This window comes from Dreissena polymorpha, chromosome 9, assembly GCF_020536995.1.
Source record: "Dreissena polymorpha isolate Duluth1 chromosome 9, UMN_Dpol_1.0, whole genome shotgun sequence".
Lineage (NCBI taxonomy): Eukaryota > Metazoa > Mollusca > Bivalvia > Myida > Dreissenidae > Dreissena > Dreissena polymorpha.
The window spans coordinates 13,943,550-13,960,039 of NC_068363.1; the positions used below are offsets into that span (position 1 = coordinate 13,943,550).

The 16,490-nt window shown below is 34.9% G+C and overlaps 2 protein-coding genes across 6 annotated transcripts in view; one reads left to right on the forward strand and one right to left on the reverse strand.

Moving 5' to 3' along the window:
* The window catches only part of LOC127844170 (uncharacterized), a 295,187-nt gene that overhangs the window by 96,068 nt on the left and 182,629 nt on the right, over positions 1-16,490 (forward strand). The gene's annotated exons all lie outside the window — the stretch shown is intronic.
* Positions 1-16,490, reverse strand: part of LOC127844159 (F-actin-uncapping protein LRRC16A-like) — a 101,570-nt gene that overhangs the window by 71,607 nt on the left and 13,473 nt on the right. The window contains exons 3-13 of the mRNA XM_052374185.1: positions 14,173-14,223; positions 12,526-12,585; positions 10,246-10,379; positions 8,723-8,891; positions 7,778-7,851; positions 7,008-7,083; positions 3,986-4,074; positions 2,886-2,977; positions 1,459-1,652; positions 1,135-1,212; positions 619-800 (exon numbers count right to left, since the gene is read on the reverse strand). Of these exons, the coding sequence (XP_052230145.1) occupies positions 619-800; positions 1,135-1,212; positions 1,459-1,652; positions 2,886-2,977; positions 3,986-4,074; positions 7,008-7,083; positions 7,778-7,851; positions 8,723-8,891; positions 10,246-10,379; positions 12,526-12,585; positions 14,173-14,223 (1,199 nt within the window). The remainder of the gene's footprint in view (positions 1-618; positions 801-1,134; positions 1,213-1,458; positions 1,653-2,885; positions 2,978-3,985; positions 4,075-7,007; positions 7,084-7,777; positions 7,852-8,722; positions 8,892-10,245; positions 10,380-12,525; positions 12,586-14,172; positions 14,224-16,490) is intronic.

A 16,490-nucleotide genomic window follows, 5' to 3' on the forward strand; every position in this document is an offset into this window, starting at 1 on the left:
TGATTACGTTTTTGCTAGTTAACTGGTATTTCATTTTCTGCGGTCAAATGATATGCACATTGTATTTCAATAGCAAAATACGTGCATTTCTTTTGGAGTGTTGTTTTCGGAATCAGTATTTTTCATCGATTTTACATTATTTTCAACGTTCTTTAAATTGTTTTTATAGAATGACGAATTCACATGTGGTGATACGGATGGTCTGTTTTATAATATTTATGGTTTTAATAAGACGTCATTGCACGAATGGGATATGCACTGAATATTACTCCTGAAATAATTACTATTTTCATTTTGAAACTGTGATGGTACTGATGCTTTTTAAACAGACATAGGGATACCGTTTAAACAGTAAAGTTTCGTTTATTTCATTTCGTTTAAACGTTTAAAATCTGTAAACGTGATACCCTTAATGAATTGCTTTAATACATTATTTATAGTTCAATAACACAATCAGTTAGTACTTTACAGTGGCAGGAGGCAATCTATTATGTTTTAGAAATAAATCATTACATGGAACATGTTGTTTTTTTTAGGCCCACATCCCCACACCAATCATTCATACATTGACAATATATTATTCTGAACTCGAAATTCATCCCAAAATTGAGGACATACTTGATTGCGTCGGGTGGCAATTTTACGTTAGCCAGCTCCACGTGTTTTAGGGTGTAGGCAGATGAGAAGAACTGCTTGAAGGACGTCTGCACAACACACTCCTTCTTTTTGGAGTAGGCAACCCTCGATAGCTTGAGGACCGTCAGATTCTGACTGCAACCTCGCTGAAGAGCCGGCATCAACTGTGACAGGAATGAACAGGTTTAGTCTTTATGTTTATTAATTTTTTATTAACAATCAACATGCCTATTATCATTTTTTAATTATACTAAAAGTGATAAATGAGATGGCATTTCCATTAGCCTACTTCTAGTACTCACATTCTTACTGTCTGCTAGTCTTTAATATATTTCACTAGCTCATGGTAGTCTACCTGGATAAGCATGAAAATGGTGAAACTCTTAAATGCCATCATAAGAATAATTTTTGGCATTATTTTAGCCTTGATTATTGTTAAAAAAGTAGACAGATGAAATTTCCACTACTCTGACTACATCAATCCTGATCTGTACCCACCCTATCTATCTCCACCTCTGTTGCTGACAGGTCAAGGTGGCTGATCATGTTGGGAGAGGCCATAAAGGCGTACAGACCCTGCAAAAAAATAACCTGTTTCACTATTGTGTACTTGGCCTATAAATTCAAACACTGATTTAAAGTCATGTGTGTCACAATTAACACAGTACACTGGTTTCCAGCTCTTCACAAACACTATACACTGGTTTCCAGCTCTTCATTAACACAATACACTGGTTTCCAGCTCTTTATTAACACAATACACTGGTTTCCAGCTCTTTATTAACACAATACACTGGTTTTCAGCTGTTTTGTTCTACCTACCTGCAGGTCCTCCCCTTTGCTGGGAAGCAGTGAGGCCATCTTGAGTGTCTGGAGGCCACTGAACACGTGGGGGTGCTTGCTCATCACCTCTGCAATCCTGTTCAGGCCCTTGGATGTGATCTTGGTCCCAGAGATGTCCAGCAGGGTACACTTCCTGCCTCGTGTACTCAGCGTGCCCATCAGGTACTCACCACCTGTGAAATGGTAAAGGAACCATAAAGACAGGTGCTTGTATTGGATGAGGGAAACAATTACCCATCATGTTCTGATCACCTGTGAATTGGTAGAGGAACCATACTGACAGGTGCTTGTATTGGGTATGGGCAACAATGCCCAAGAGTGGGCCATCAGGTTCTTATCACCTGTGCAATGGTAGAATAACCATACTGGCTAAGGGCAACAATCTACCAGAGTGGGACCCCATACTTTGCAGATTATGATGCATAATGATGTCCATTTCAGGGGCCAATTTATTGATGCTTTATGGTTAGTTGCAAGAGTAGATTGCATTTATATCTTTCTTCTTGGAACTTTTTAGGGGTAGGGGTTTGTAGCACTTCAATTTTTTTTAATAATAGAGTATATTGGCTGTAAGTGTAATATTTGAACTAAGTGTAATATTTTAACTAAATGTAATATTTGAACTAAGTGTAATATTTGAACTAATTGTAATATTTGAACTAAGTGTTATATTTGAACTAAATGTAATATTTGAACTGCAATCATAGATTAACAAGCTAACAGATGACATTTTACATTTATGCCAAGATATCATTTAAAAATTTATTGAAACATAAATGTAATTAAAGCAATAAATATAACTATTGTGTGATCAATCAAGGAATTACTAACTCAGTCATAATTGCTTATACCTTATAATTCAGTGGTAAATAAATGCAAATAATTGCTAACTTTAAATCTGTGACAAGAAAACTTTGAAGGACCATATACCCTGAAAACACAGTCATAAGTCAAGATTTTTTCCCAATTTAATATAAGTTCTGATTTACCAAATTCCTGTACAGTTCCTAACAACGATGTACGTGTGTGGTAAAGAAATTCTCAAACACATTTATGGTAAAGAATGGCACAGCATTTTGCTCGATTATTACTAGTTATCAAGATGCAAGGTAAAATTATGTATAACTACTATAATATCTGCTTTGTTTTATACAATTAAAATGTTCAACAAAATAGTTGCATCACAGAATCGAACAATTAATTTGATGGAGTCGCAATTTTACTGAAGCTGATTTTCAAATTGTCAAACCATCTTTATACCTCCCCCTCCCTGCCCCCCTCCCCCCCCCCCCCGATGTACGAACAGGTAGACATATGACTGAGTTTTTACACTATATTTTCAGAGACAGAGAACATTATATTACATCCTACAAGTGACTCTTCTGCTGTCACCACTGCAAACTTACCGGTGTCATCAATGCTTTGATTGTTTGAGATGTCCAGGATATGAAGATTGGTACCAGCCAGTAGCATGTTGGATAGACGCTTCACAAAGTCACTGAAGTAAGCAAATAACTGGGTCTTCATAGACAACCAGGCAGAAAAGCATAATAGCGTATGTCACATTGATACCAATAGAGTAACATGGAAGGACTCAAGACTGTTTTACTCAAGCTCTCAATAAAATCACTATCAATTGGGTTACTTAATTGATAATGAGAAACATTACTATGATATAATTATAGAATTCTGCTGCTGTTTATATAGATTGTATATGTGTTTCATAAAAAAAACATATTTTAAGGTTGAACATCAAATGTGAATATATCAAAACAAAGGCTGTTTGTAAAACATGCATGCCCCCCATATGGTCTGTCCGTTGTAGTGGCAGCCATTGTGTGAATACGATTTTTGTCCCTGTGACCTTGACCTTTGACCTAGTGATCTGAAAATCAATAGGGGTCATCTGCGAGTCACGATCAATCTACCCATGAAGTTTCATGATCCTAGGCGTATGCGTTCTTGAGTTATCATCCGGAAACCATTTTACTATTTCGGGTCACCGTGACCTTGACCTTTGACCTAGTGACCTCAAAATCAATAGGGGTCATCTGCAAGTCATGATCAATCTACCCATGAAGTTTCATGATCCTAGGCGTATGCGTTCTTGAGTCATCATTCAAAAACCATTTTACTATTTCTGGTCACCATGACCTTGACCTTTGACCTAGTGACCTAAAAATCAATAGGGGTCACCTGCGAGTCATGATCAATGTACCTATGAAGTTTCATGATCCTAGGCCCAAGCGTTCTTGAGTTATCGTCTGACAACCACCTGGTGGACGGACAGACAGACCGACCGACCGACATGAGCAAAGCAATATACCCCCTCTTCTTCGAAGGGGGGCATAACTAAAAAGTACGCAATTCTGCCTGAGTCTAATTTAATCAATTACTAAATCAAGTGCAAGGATTAAAAGCAAATTTCCAGTTGTGGAGAATCCAGACTGGTTTGTAGGTCTTACTGACGAGATCTTATTGAAATGGTATCCATGTGTGTACTCACGTTGAGATTCCAGTTCCACTCAGCAGGAGAGATTCTATCACAGCATTCTTCTTCATCACACGCAATATCTCAGTGCACACATCAGTGCCCTGGGAATAATAAGAACCAGGTCATGGGAAAGTGGGTATTATGCGATATGGTCAAGCCAAGCTCCAGACCAGCCTATCAATTTGCAGAGTCTGATCAGGAGCTTCCCTGTCTGCTAATGACACCATGAAGCCTTGTGTGACTCAACAGCAGACCGAGTAGTTCCTGGCCAAACTGCACTGAATCGCATAAGACCCATTTTTCCATGACCCCGGGTTTTGTAGTGTTTTTACATTAAAAGTCTGTACCATGCGCTCATTTCATACCAACAAAATGACTGTTATAAATAATATCAGTATACAACTCAGAATAGTATGGTTTGAGTAAAGGTTTATACCCGTCAAAATGGTTGGGCAAGCAAGGAGAGTGCAAAAATTATTATTTTATAATAAAGAATAAAACAATGACTTTTTCTATATTTTTTTCCACAAATTATCATTACACAGCCATATTTATAATGATGGCTTCTGTGCTTGCCTATTCACTTAAGAAGCATATTTTGTATACAACAAGAGGGCCATGATGGCCCTGAATCGCTCACCTGACTAACCTTGCTACATCAACTTAAATTCTATCAGACTATGGCTAGCTATATCATGAATCACAAATGGGCCAAATTTCAGGACCATAGCTAAAATAAACTGTGACCTCTATCGTCTACAGGAAGTTTTACTATGATTTGACCAGATGACCTACTTTATGACCTCAGATGACCCATATACAGTCCCAAGCCAGATTTCATCAATTAATACATTCTGACAAAATTTCATTAAGACGTGATGAAAACTGTGACCTCTTTCATCTACACAAGGTTTTACTAGAATCGGCCCAGTGACCCAATTTTTGACCCCAGATGACCCATATATGATCCAAAATCAGATGTTATCAAGATAAACATTCTCACAATATTTCATTAAGATCAGATGAAAACTATGACCTCTATTGTATACACAAGGTTTTTCTATTATTTGACCTAGTGACCTAGTTTTTGACCCCAGATGATCCAAATACAATCCCAACCCAGGTGTCATCAAGATAAACATTCTGACCAAATTCATAAAGATTGGATTGAAACCGTGACCTCTACTGCAGTGCTTTCCACAGGATTTTTGTCAGGCGCCCCGGGGCTGATGGGTGTGGTTGATTTTTTTATTTAACGTGTCAATTAACGCTCTGTGGTGCGTTTTAACTCAAAGAAAAACAACGTCGAAAGACGTCATTTGGTGCGCTATGACTCTTCAAAAAATCCCTCTGTCATTTAAAAATATATATACTTTTTTATATTGTTTAATTGTTTTAAAACTTTCCCGTACTGACAGTAAAATCCTGACTCGAACGATTCTCCAATACATCCGTTTCAACCCGACTCTTTTACTGAATACTTACTACTATTCAAGTTTCTATTTATTATCCGATAATCCCGTTTATTCCGTTTTTATAAATCACTTTCTGGTAAATGTTTACGATAAAAGCTCTCAATTATTTCTTTTGAACAAACCTTGCCATTTTTCTAAAGTATCAAATAAATTTTAATTGACTATTTATAGATTTGATGAAATATTGCCTCTGAACATGCGTCAATCCTCTGACGTGTTGTGTGCTTGTTAAAACAATACACGCGACGTTGTACATGCTGCATAATTTTCGCGCTCTTTTTAATTGAGAAAAAGATTAGAGACAAAATAAATTTGCACTACTAATTTGAAGCAAGAATATTTTAACGTTGCGGTAACATTTACATTCGGAAGTGTGTTTCGGATTAAAAACGCGTTAACGTCGACATACGGGAAAGGGTTTCGGATGACTAATTTAATTATTCCCATTTGAGATTTTAATAAATATTAACAGTTGCATTATTAATTTAACGATAATTTGTTAAAACACTTTAGTCGAATAAATGTTTTGACAGAATTATGCATGAAATTCACGAGGATTACGGCCGGTTGCCATCATCAGTCTTCTAAGTATCGATTATTGGACGAAAAATTTACTAGTGTGCGTAATTAATTCAACGAAAATTTGTTAACGCATTACGTGTCCAATAAATGCCAGAAAAACGTTATAAATGGACATGATGAAATATACATGTACTGGAATTAAATTGTTATCGCATAATTGTAACCGGGAGTTATTTGCACAACTTACTCGCTATAAGTAATTATTTCTTTACCTCTTTCATTACAAGAGTCATAGGTAACACTTGTTTACAGTAAAAAGGTGTGATGATGATGCCCGAAACCGTCTTTAATGTACTTTTTTATTACGTAAATGGTACAAATTCTTGCTTATCGAGCTGCGATAAACTTTTACATTGTGCCCGACGTCAATCAAAAATAATGGTCAATAGTTTACCCCGCCCTCATAAGCATTCGCGTAACCGATTGGACGATGAACATCACAGTTTGACGACTGGAAAGTTACCTGATACAGTCAGCATTTAAATGACTGTGTAATATGGCTAGAATAATCTATACGCGCGTCATGCTATTCTCTTATCAGTGGATTATCCATTACCCCATGTGGTGTTTATGGCGATTACTTGCTAAAGTAGGTACCATGTGCTCTTTTAAAACAGGGAATATTGATACACTGATAGAGAAACATTTTTTTTTTTTACAATCTCCAATTTCTTTCACTGAAAACACACAGGTCGGAAAATTTCAAGCGCCCCGGGGACTCTGATTTCGAAATTCAAGTGCCCCGGCAAGGGGCGCTTAAATGGCCTGGGGAAAACCCTGTACTGTCTACATTAACAAATTATTGACGCACGCACGACGGACATCACACGATCACATAAACTCACCCTGTCACTTCGTGACAGGTGAGCTAAAAACAACAAGACTAAATGCTTTACATTTGCTATTACTTATAACAAAACTTGAAGCATTAAAAATTAATATGTTGAAGAATCAACCAAAGTTTCCGCAGTGCTTACCAATTTGATATTGCTTGCGATTAGTCCAGTGAACCATGTGTTGTTAACAAGGGCAGATACTATAGGCACCAGGTCCCTAGAACATACAACTCAAATAAATTAGGGTAAAATAAGGATTTTTCCTGAAGAAAAAAATAGATTTTTTTTAATCAGCAATTCTTGCATAGTATTATTATTACAACAATAAATATCCCTAGATACCGCGCTAGACTATACTTCCATTTTGACAGTTTTATGTACATTTTCTGGCACATGATGTAGTGGTTGCTAATACATATTTGATGTTGAATGTCAGTAATAATTACACGTGTTATATACAAAATGTATAAATTGCCACAAGACATTTGGCCCTGCAAAAAAAAGAGAGATTTTCGACGTTGTACCTGTTAATTTAGTTTAAATAAAAGTTAAATAACAACATGCATGCAATGAAGAGCAAGAACCAGATATAAGCTATCAACACACACAGTTTTAACATTAAACCCCAATTAAACTCTTGTCTATGGGATGAAACTGGATTGATATTTTAGTAATATGTTACATTATGCCAATATGTTATATATGAATATGAAATCCATAACAGATCAAAATATTGTTTATTTTCTTCCACATTCCATGTACATACTCTACAGATAATTTTGCATCATCCGTGTGTTCAAAATACGTTACTTGCTATACACATGCCACGCTTTAAGCAAAAGAAACATTGAAGTTGAGTTTCCATACAAGTATAGTGCTCCTTTATATGCTACATTGTCTACTATGATTACCTTTCTTTGAGGTGGTCAAAGTCCCGGAGACAAAGTTCCTTGGAATCCTGGGAGAGGTAGATAGTATCAACATCCTAAAATAGATTCACACAACATGGTGCACTGTGACAGCCAGGGGGCATCAGCATGCATTTAAAGAATACTGCAAAACTTAAGTTGTCAAGGGATGCTGTAAGTTTAAGTCAAAGGGACTGTCAACCACAAGGACGAAGAAAAGAAAAGTTGTAAAATATCGTATTCTTTTACAATTATTAGTTAATATTGATTAAAAAATCACGACTGGTATATTACATTACTTGAAAAAAGTTGTGAAGTTTTCATATTTTCAGTATATTTGGTAATAAATTTTACTGGGTATGTCTTCCAGGTAACTACCAGTTAACTATAAATAACGCCAGTAGATTGATCGTCATCGTCACAAGGTAAACCCAGGAATGCATATTGTTCATGCGTAATGAATTGTATATATCTAATATATAAAACAATCAATGTACTTGCGTTATTCATAGTGTGTTTATCATAATGTCACCTGTTTTCACAATGTACTTTCGATTTCACATCGCGAAATTTATTTACCGAATATACTGAAAATATTAACTTTTTTCAAGTAATGTAATAAACCAGTCGTGATATTTTAATTAATATAAACTAATAATTGTAAGAAAATACGGTATTTTATAACTTTTCTTTTTTCGTCATTCGTGGTTGACAGTCCATTTAAAAGGGGAGCTAAGGTACTTATGAAAAGAGCTATTAACATGCATGCAACCCAACAAAGAATACTTTTTGAAATTACTGTTTGATGATTGCCCAATTTAAGACAGACATGTAATAATATTTTCTTGTTAAGCTAACGTCTGTTACTCAATCTTGGGCCAACAGGTTATAATTATTATTATATTGCAAGGTTTAATCGTTACTTATCCAGGTTTGTCACAATCTTACCCAGGCAACCTCATCCCTGTACATGAGGCCATGGAAGTCACACATGCTGGCGTACATGAGTGTGAATCCCCCACACGGACCCGGCTCACGAGACTCAATGGCGCGCAAGAGGTCATACATCACCCGGAGACGGTCTGCGGGCAGGATGTCTATCTTCTTGATCAACCGTCTACAATAACAGGGCAAGCACTTATCATTTAACTATTGCATATTACCTGTGTTATGCCAAAATGGGTCTCACGCCATATGTAGCCAGTGTAGCTACAGACCAGCCTGCGCATTTTCTCAGTCTGGTCAGGAGCTTTCATGCCAGCTAATGAGACTATGAAAAATTGTGTGAGTTAATAGTGGATGGAGAATCATTAGCAGACTTCATGGATGCACAGGTTCATCTGGAGCTATGCTGGAAAAAGAGGCATTTTTTCAGCTCATATTGTATGTGATATAGAACTGATAAGCAGAAACATCTTTCGCATACAAACCATAAATTTGATTAGCATCAATATCTTGCTACATCATGATACAATTTAAATATAAACAAGAGATGTGTTTGTGAGAAAAACAATGCCCCCTTCTGCGCTGCTTGGTACATGTTTTTTTTTACCTTTAGACCTTGAAGGATGACCTTGACCTTTCACCACTCAAAATGTGCATCTCCATGAGATACCCATGCATGCCAAATATCAAGTTGCTATGTGAAGGGACATAGAAGTTATGAGCATTTTTCGAAACCTAAACGCATAACCTAAACGCAAAGTGTGACGAAAAGACGGTCCGATCACTATTATGCCCTCTTTTAGGGGAATAACAAAAACAGCTGTTTGATAAACAGTTAAGCTAAATGTAAAAGACCAAAACCCATTTCATGAATATTAAATGGCCAGGATTCTGCAATTCCTGGTGATATTGGGCAGATAGGCAAACTTGAACATGAAATTATGCTCATATACATTTTCCCATAATTTGTTGATGAACAGATGACAACTATTGAATAAGAGTAGATTAATTGACAGCCATGATATCAATGAAATACTGCTGGATGAATTATCCATTTGTTTACAATTTTAAGCCTCAATACTGTTTGGTGTTTCCAAACTAAATTCACAAGGATGCATTTTTCTTTTTGGGGTTTTGTTTGGTTATGCTAATCGTGAAAAACAGTAACACACAGTAACCAAATGGTGAATAAACACAGACTTTCACTTTTTCTCGAAAAATAAACATATGAGCATTGCTCTAGGAATGGGGCTAATTGCATGTGTGCAAAGTGTCTCTCAGAATAGCCTGTGCAGTCTGCAAAAGCTTATCAGGAATGGCACTTTTGCCTAGACGGGTATTGTTTTTAGGAGACTTTCTTTCAACACAAACATTCCAAAGAAGCTTAAATAATTATCCCTGATTAGCCTGTTCAGAGTGCACAGGCTTATCTTGGAGTAAACTTTACGCACATACAGTAAGCCCTGTTCACCCAGAGCACATATGGGAATGAAGCCATTTATACTGCATAAAGGCCTTTGACTTACTCCAATGGAAGGGTCGGGAAGATGGTTTTCAGGGAGGTTCCAATGTGAGTGACCATGTTTGTGAACTCGTCCGAGTCATTTGAGCCCTCAACAGACACAAAAGTGAATGTCTTCCCATTGGTAGATATCACCAGCTGAAACATGATATTTCAATGCATACAAGCCACACTCTCTGAACTGGGGGGTTTAAGTCATGTGCATCAAGTGTCCTCCCAGATTAGACTATAGAATCATCACAGGCTAATCAGGGACGACACTTTATGTCTAAACTTGATTTTTGCTAAGAAGGGATTTTAAATAAACGAAAAATATAAAAAAAAAGTGGAAAGTGTTGTCCATGATTAGCCTGTGCGGACTGCATAGGCTAATCTGGGACAACACTACGCAAATGCATTAAACCCCTTTTTCACGGAGCTTGGCGCATTTCGAACATTAATAATGATGGGATAGCAATAACAATAAGGAAAAATTGTTAAAATAATGAACTGTATTCATACGGCAACACTGTATGAAACATTCTGTTGTATACAGCAACGCATGCACAAGAAAACTTTGTTTTGTTGTTGTTTTCAATTGAACTTTATTGTATAACAGTTTGTATTTTGTGATATAAAGGGCTGAATATTAAACTATTGTACATGCTTACCATTTCTACATTAAACACAATCGTTTCACACTCAACCCCAATATATATTATCAGTTTCTGACAGTTTCTTTTCCAAGTAAATTGGCAATAAAAGAGAATGATGTGACGAGAAGAATAACTTTTTATAAGTGCTGAAGTGAATATATAACAAGCGATGTGTTTGTGAAACACTAAGTCCCCATATATTTGACCTTAGACCTTGAAGGATGACCTTGACCTTTCACCACTCAAAATGTGCAGCTCCATGAGATACACATGCATGCCAAATATCAAGTTGCTATCTTCAATATTGCAAAAATGTACACTAAATGATCAATTTTGAAACATATATTTGACCTTTTGACCTTGGAGGATGACTTTGACCTTGACTTTTCACCACTCAAAATGTGCAGCTCCATGAGATACACATGCATACCAAATATGAAGTTGCTATCTTGAATATTGCAAAAGTTATGACAAATGTTAAAGTTGGAGCAAACAAACACACAAACCAACCAACCAACAGACAGGGCAAAAACAATATGTCCCCCACTATAGTGGTGGGGTACATAAAAAAGCTGATCTTGCTTAGAATACCCCAAAAGTCAGTGATATATTCAGTGACTACAAACTTTATTGCTTCTGATGACGAGTTAAAGAAAGATTTTATTATGTTCTGCAAAACAATTTAGCACACTTACATTGCACTCATTCAACCATGGCAATCAGGAAGAGAAAAACACTGTGCAAGTTTGGATGGAATAAGATTGAAACTTTGGATAGAATAAGATTAAGAGAGCAGTCCACCAAGGCTGTAGATCAAGGTTGACTTTACGCCTTGAAGGGGTAGGGGGATATTAACCATACCCCGACAAATGACTTTGATATTTATTTTGTTGCATGTATGTTGGAAATTATTTAAATTATCTTACATCCTTACATACATTCATCGTTTTATATGATTCATTTAAACATAAATTACCAAATCTATAATGTCTTTGGTCCAGAGAGGTTTATATGTAAGAAAAACTTTGAACATAGTAGGTAACCAATAGCTTTGATAAACTAAATAGAAAGCATGCATCTTTATCATGACTATACATTTGATTTTATAACAGGAAGAGGTCATATTACCCAATTTAAAATACCACCAGCTAACCAGGAAGTGTAAGGAGAAATCAGAGACTTTCATTTTTTATCAGTAAAACCATTGCCACATATGGTTAACCAAGGATAACATCATATTAAGAAATGCATGAAAACGACAAAATTCTTGTGATTTTTTTTATGATAATCTTCAGATTCAAATGACCAAACCAAAGAAGAACAAAGACTTTCATATATGCAAAGCTTTTTTTTACATAACACTCATTACAATTTACATACAAATAAATTTACCAAACTTTTTTTTTTATTATTTCCTTTTAATATTGCGCATGCATTAAAACCGGAGCTGAGGAACATTTCACACATATAACAAGTATTGAAAAAAGACATTTGATAAATTAATCAATCAAATGCAAAGGGTAATTATATTTCAATATGTCCTGAATTTACTTCACACAAAAACATATTTTACAACTGAGTTAATGTTATCCACAAGGTAAAGACCTAACAATAATGTTCACCACATTTGTATTTAATACAAAACTTACTTGATTTGGTCGTTTGCTCTCAAGTGATTTTATTTCAAGGTAATGGAAATGAGCTTCAACCTGAAAATCAAATAAAATCAAGACTGAAAAGCACAATTATCATCATTTTACGTTTGTGAGAGACATGTCAATGATGAAAACAACAAGCAATGCGAGGCAATCAAAATTTTAAGAAATCCAAGGGTGAAGACTTATAGAGATATCTCAGATCACTTGAGTGGCCACAACATACAGTACTCAAGAGATTTAGGGCTCTCACTGTAAAATTTACGCTTTCCCAAATATTTTCATGTAAAATAAATTCTAGTTAAACTAAGATATGTTAAGTTTATATCATAAAACCAGAATAGATGCATATGCAACAAATTAAAACCCTTCTTGTAATTGTGATTGTATTTTCTAAAATTGCATCACACACCTTGTTGAGATAAGGTTTAAACAAGTTGTGTTTATGGTAACAAGGTACAAAAACAAAAAGGTCTAAATGCTCTAATTCGTTTGTCTGAGACATGTAGGACAAATGTGATGCGCAGATTTTGTGCTGTTTGTATAATACATGTTTATGATTCTAAAAGTTATTCACTATAAAAATAAATCAAATCACTACAGGGTTGTAGTTAGCAACGATACAGACCAAACATTTCACCTCTGAATTTATCCTCTGACCCTAACGGTTTCAAAGTATTTTACTATATAGGTCTTAATAATTCATGCAACCCCTGGAGCATGCTAATTTCGACCCTAAAGACATGATTTGAACAAACTTAGCAGAGACACACTATAAGATGTGACATGCCAAGTAACAAAGCACAATGCATTTCTGTTTCACAGTTTTTTTAGTGTTAACTACATAAAAAGCAAAACAAGTAACCCAATGGGTATGGCCAATTTTCAACCTCAATGATAAAAATCATTATAATAATATCAATAAAGTATAATAAGTGGTTGTACTTGATAATGCATATACTACCATGTCATGGTCACTGTTTAACAATGCATACAAGTATTAAAAGTAATGCAAGGATGGAATTTACAAAGATAATCCAAACGTACATTAGCAGTTTCAGTCATATGAAAATGAAATAAAGAAACCATTGTTTTGTGCATAGCAAGGAAAAAAAATTCAGGAAATATTTCAAATTTGAATTATTGCTCTGATAAGGAAAATTAATTAAAGACTAAACCCTTACAAAACTTAATTGTCTCATGATAATATGATAGTGTTCCATAGTGTTTCTCTATCGTTTTGAAGACATGGAAGTAAAAAGACACCTTGCATAAAACATAAAGATAAGATTTTTGTAAAGTTTTAGAAAGTTTAATTAAATTAAGACTTTTCTTACTACATTCAAGCTTTTAAGGCTTTATTTCCAACCGTTACATACTCATGAGCAGCAAACAGCATAAAACCTGAACTGTGTGAGTTACTCGCAGGCTGTTCTGTTTTTATTCTGTTTGCACATAGCCATTTACACTTGGTTTCTTATGAGGGAAATGGTTAATTATTAATAAGCTTCATTACAACAAAATTTAATTGGTACCATGGAACATATATCTACATTTATATATACAAAGTATGGCAAAGCCATAAAATTTCATCCAAATGTCATCCAACATTATAGCAATACACGGTAAAAGGCATTATACCTTTGTGGGTGCTTTTGCTGTCAGTACAAATAGTCTGTAGGTAGAAAAAGCCTGAAAACAACAATAAGATACAAATTAATGTTAATTATACAAAGATAATGAGTTAAATAATGCATTGCAGTAAAAACATAACAGATGTTTGAAGGACTTCACTGTTCAGACATATCAGACCATCAAACATCAGCTTGTTAATAATATTGTGGTTTGCTTGCATCTCACTTAAAGGTTACCTTGTAAAAGACTGTGCAGACCATTTTATGACCTTTTTGGGAAAAGTCCCTTGCATTATTTGGGAAATTTGTTTCCTCAATTCTTTCATATTGAGTAAATTAATATCATTATATAACTGTTGGTTAGATAATGTTTGCTTTTATAATGTTATTCATTCATTTTATTATAAAGCAATAACATTAAAGAAGAACTTAATTTTTATTGAAAAGTATTTTTTAGCTTTTTTTATTACGATAGGGATTTTTTTTCTACAAATTGGGAAAAAATATCATATTTTATTTTGAGAAAGGGTAATTTATTATCACCCATGATAACAGTAGGAAAAGGCCATTGGTGTCTATAATAAAGATGATTAGATGGATATAACAAACAATATACCTGCATTGATTAACAAGAGTGCCAAACTGTTACAAGATACGCCCGTTCGAAGGTTTTGGACACCATGCTCAATGCTTGAAATGCACTAAGTGACCTCAAGACCTAGTTATTGACGAAATGACGTCATTTTGTTGACGAAATAACGTCATTATTCCAGGGAAATTCTTCAGTTTAACTCTTTCACAATGTAAATAAACGGTAAAAAAAGCATAAAACTAAAAGAAAACGTGTTGGATTTGGTGGAATATCAATTTTGTTTCACTCGTGATCATAGAAAAAATATAATTAAGTATATAAACAAGGGAAGTACATCTTGATATGATAATATAAAAATAGAAAAAGGAATTCTGAAAATTTGTTCTTTTCATTGGTGAAAAGAACAATTGTGTTATTTTCACTGCTGTTATTTCACTGCAGAAATGTAATATTTTATCATTAGGTATAAAAGAAACCCATGTTATTGTTTTGGGTTTTATTTTTGTTTTATATTTTTAGTACATAATGCATACATTCATGAAATCAACACATTTTCAGAGTATAATGTATTTGCTTCAATACTATTGATGTGAATGGGTTTCTTACATTCTCCTCTTACAGCTTCAAACTACTGCTTGTCATGTAGAGGACACAAAACACCAGGGACAGCGCTTCAAAAGTATCCACTTACAGTCAACTGGTCAGATCTTCATAATTTATACCACTTGTTATAAGGTCAACATCATATGCATTGTAAACTTCTAGGTTAATGCACACATGTCCTTTTCTAAACTTGCTGTTCATCAATGTCACATTTTCAAATCATATTGTTACTTCATGGCCAGTTTCATTGTACAACTTTATTATTGCACAATAGAATTAATTGAAGAAATGGCGACAAAAATATGAACTGTCATCCTGCTGTTTATAACTTTAAAACAAACAAGCAAATTCGTTTAATTGATATCCCCCGCCATTATACTTCTGGACAAAAGATATGGCTCCGGACACACAAAAAAGCATTTTTTCAAAATACAAAGGGCCATTACTCTGTTATTATTCGATGGTGTACAATGTTATTTGGCGTGCATCATCCTCTTATCAATATATATACTCATATCAAGTTTCAATGAAATCTGCCAAAGCACTTCAAAGATATGGCTCCAGACACAAAAGTGCCGGACGGACGGAAAGACGGACGGACAACGCCAAAACAATATCCCTCCACCGTTGGCGCGGGATAGAAACTCATTTTTACAACAAGATTGTAACATAATTAAATAATGGTTCCCTGCATTTCTTAAAACAAGTCAGAAGATTGAAAACAGTGTTTCACATTTTCATGTGAATGTATTGCACTTATACATATAATTTATATAATTGTCAAAAAAATGGATTAAGCTTTCATTTTATCATACAATAAAAGCCTTCTATTACTGCCACTAAATTGTGAATGCATATTAAGCGTCAGTCCATAATTATGTAAACTTAATCTTTATTTAACAATCTTATGTTTTAAAAGTGCTTTTAGAGTTTCTAGAGCTGTGTCCAATTCAAGCCACTCTCAAGTTTTGGTTGATGGTAAAATACTCATGCAATCAATTGCTTGCAAGACAAATAACCCAATCTATATTTAAACTAGTATTATAAACTAAGCCATTGTCGGATACCCACGTTCGACCCATTCCATTACTCTCCATTTATCGACTGTGGGACATAACAAGCTCTTTTCC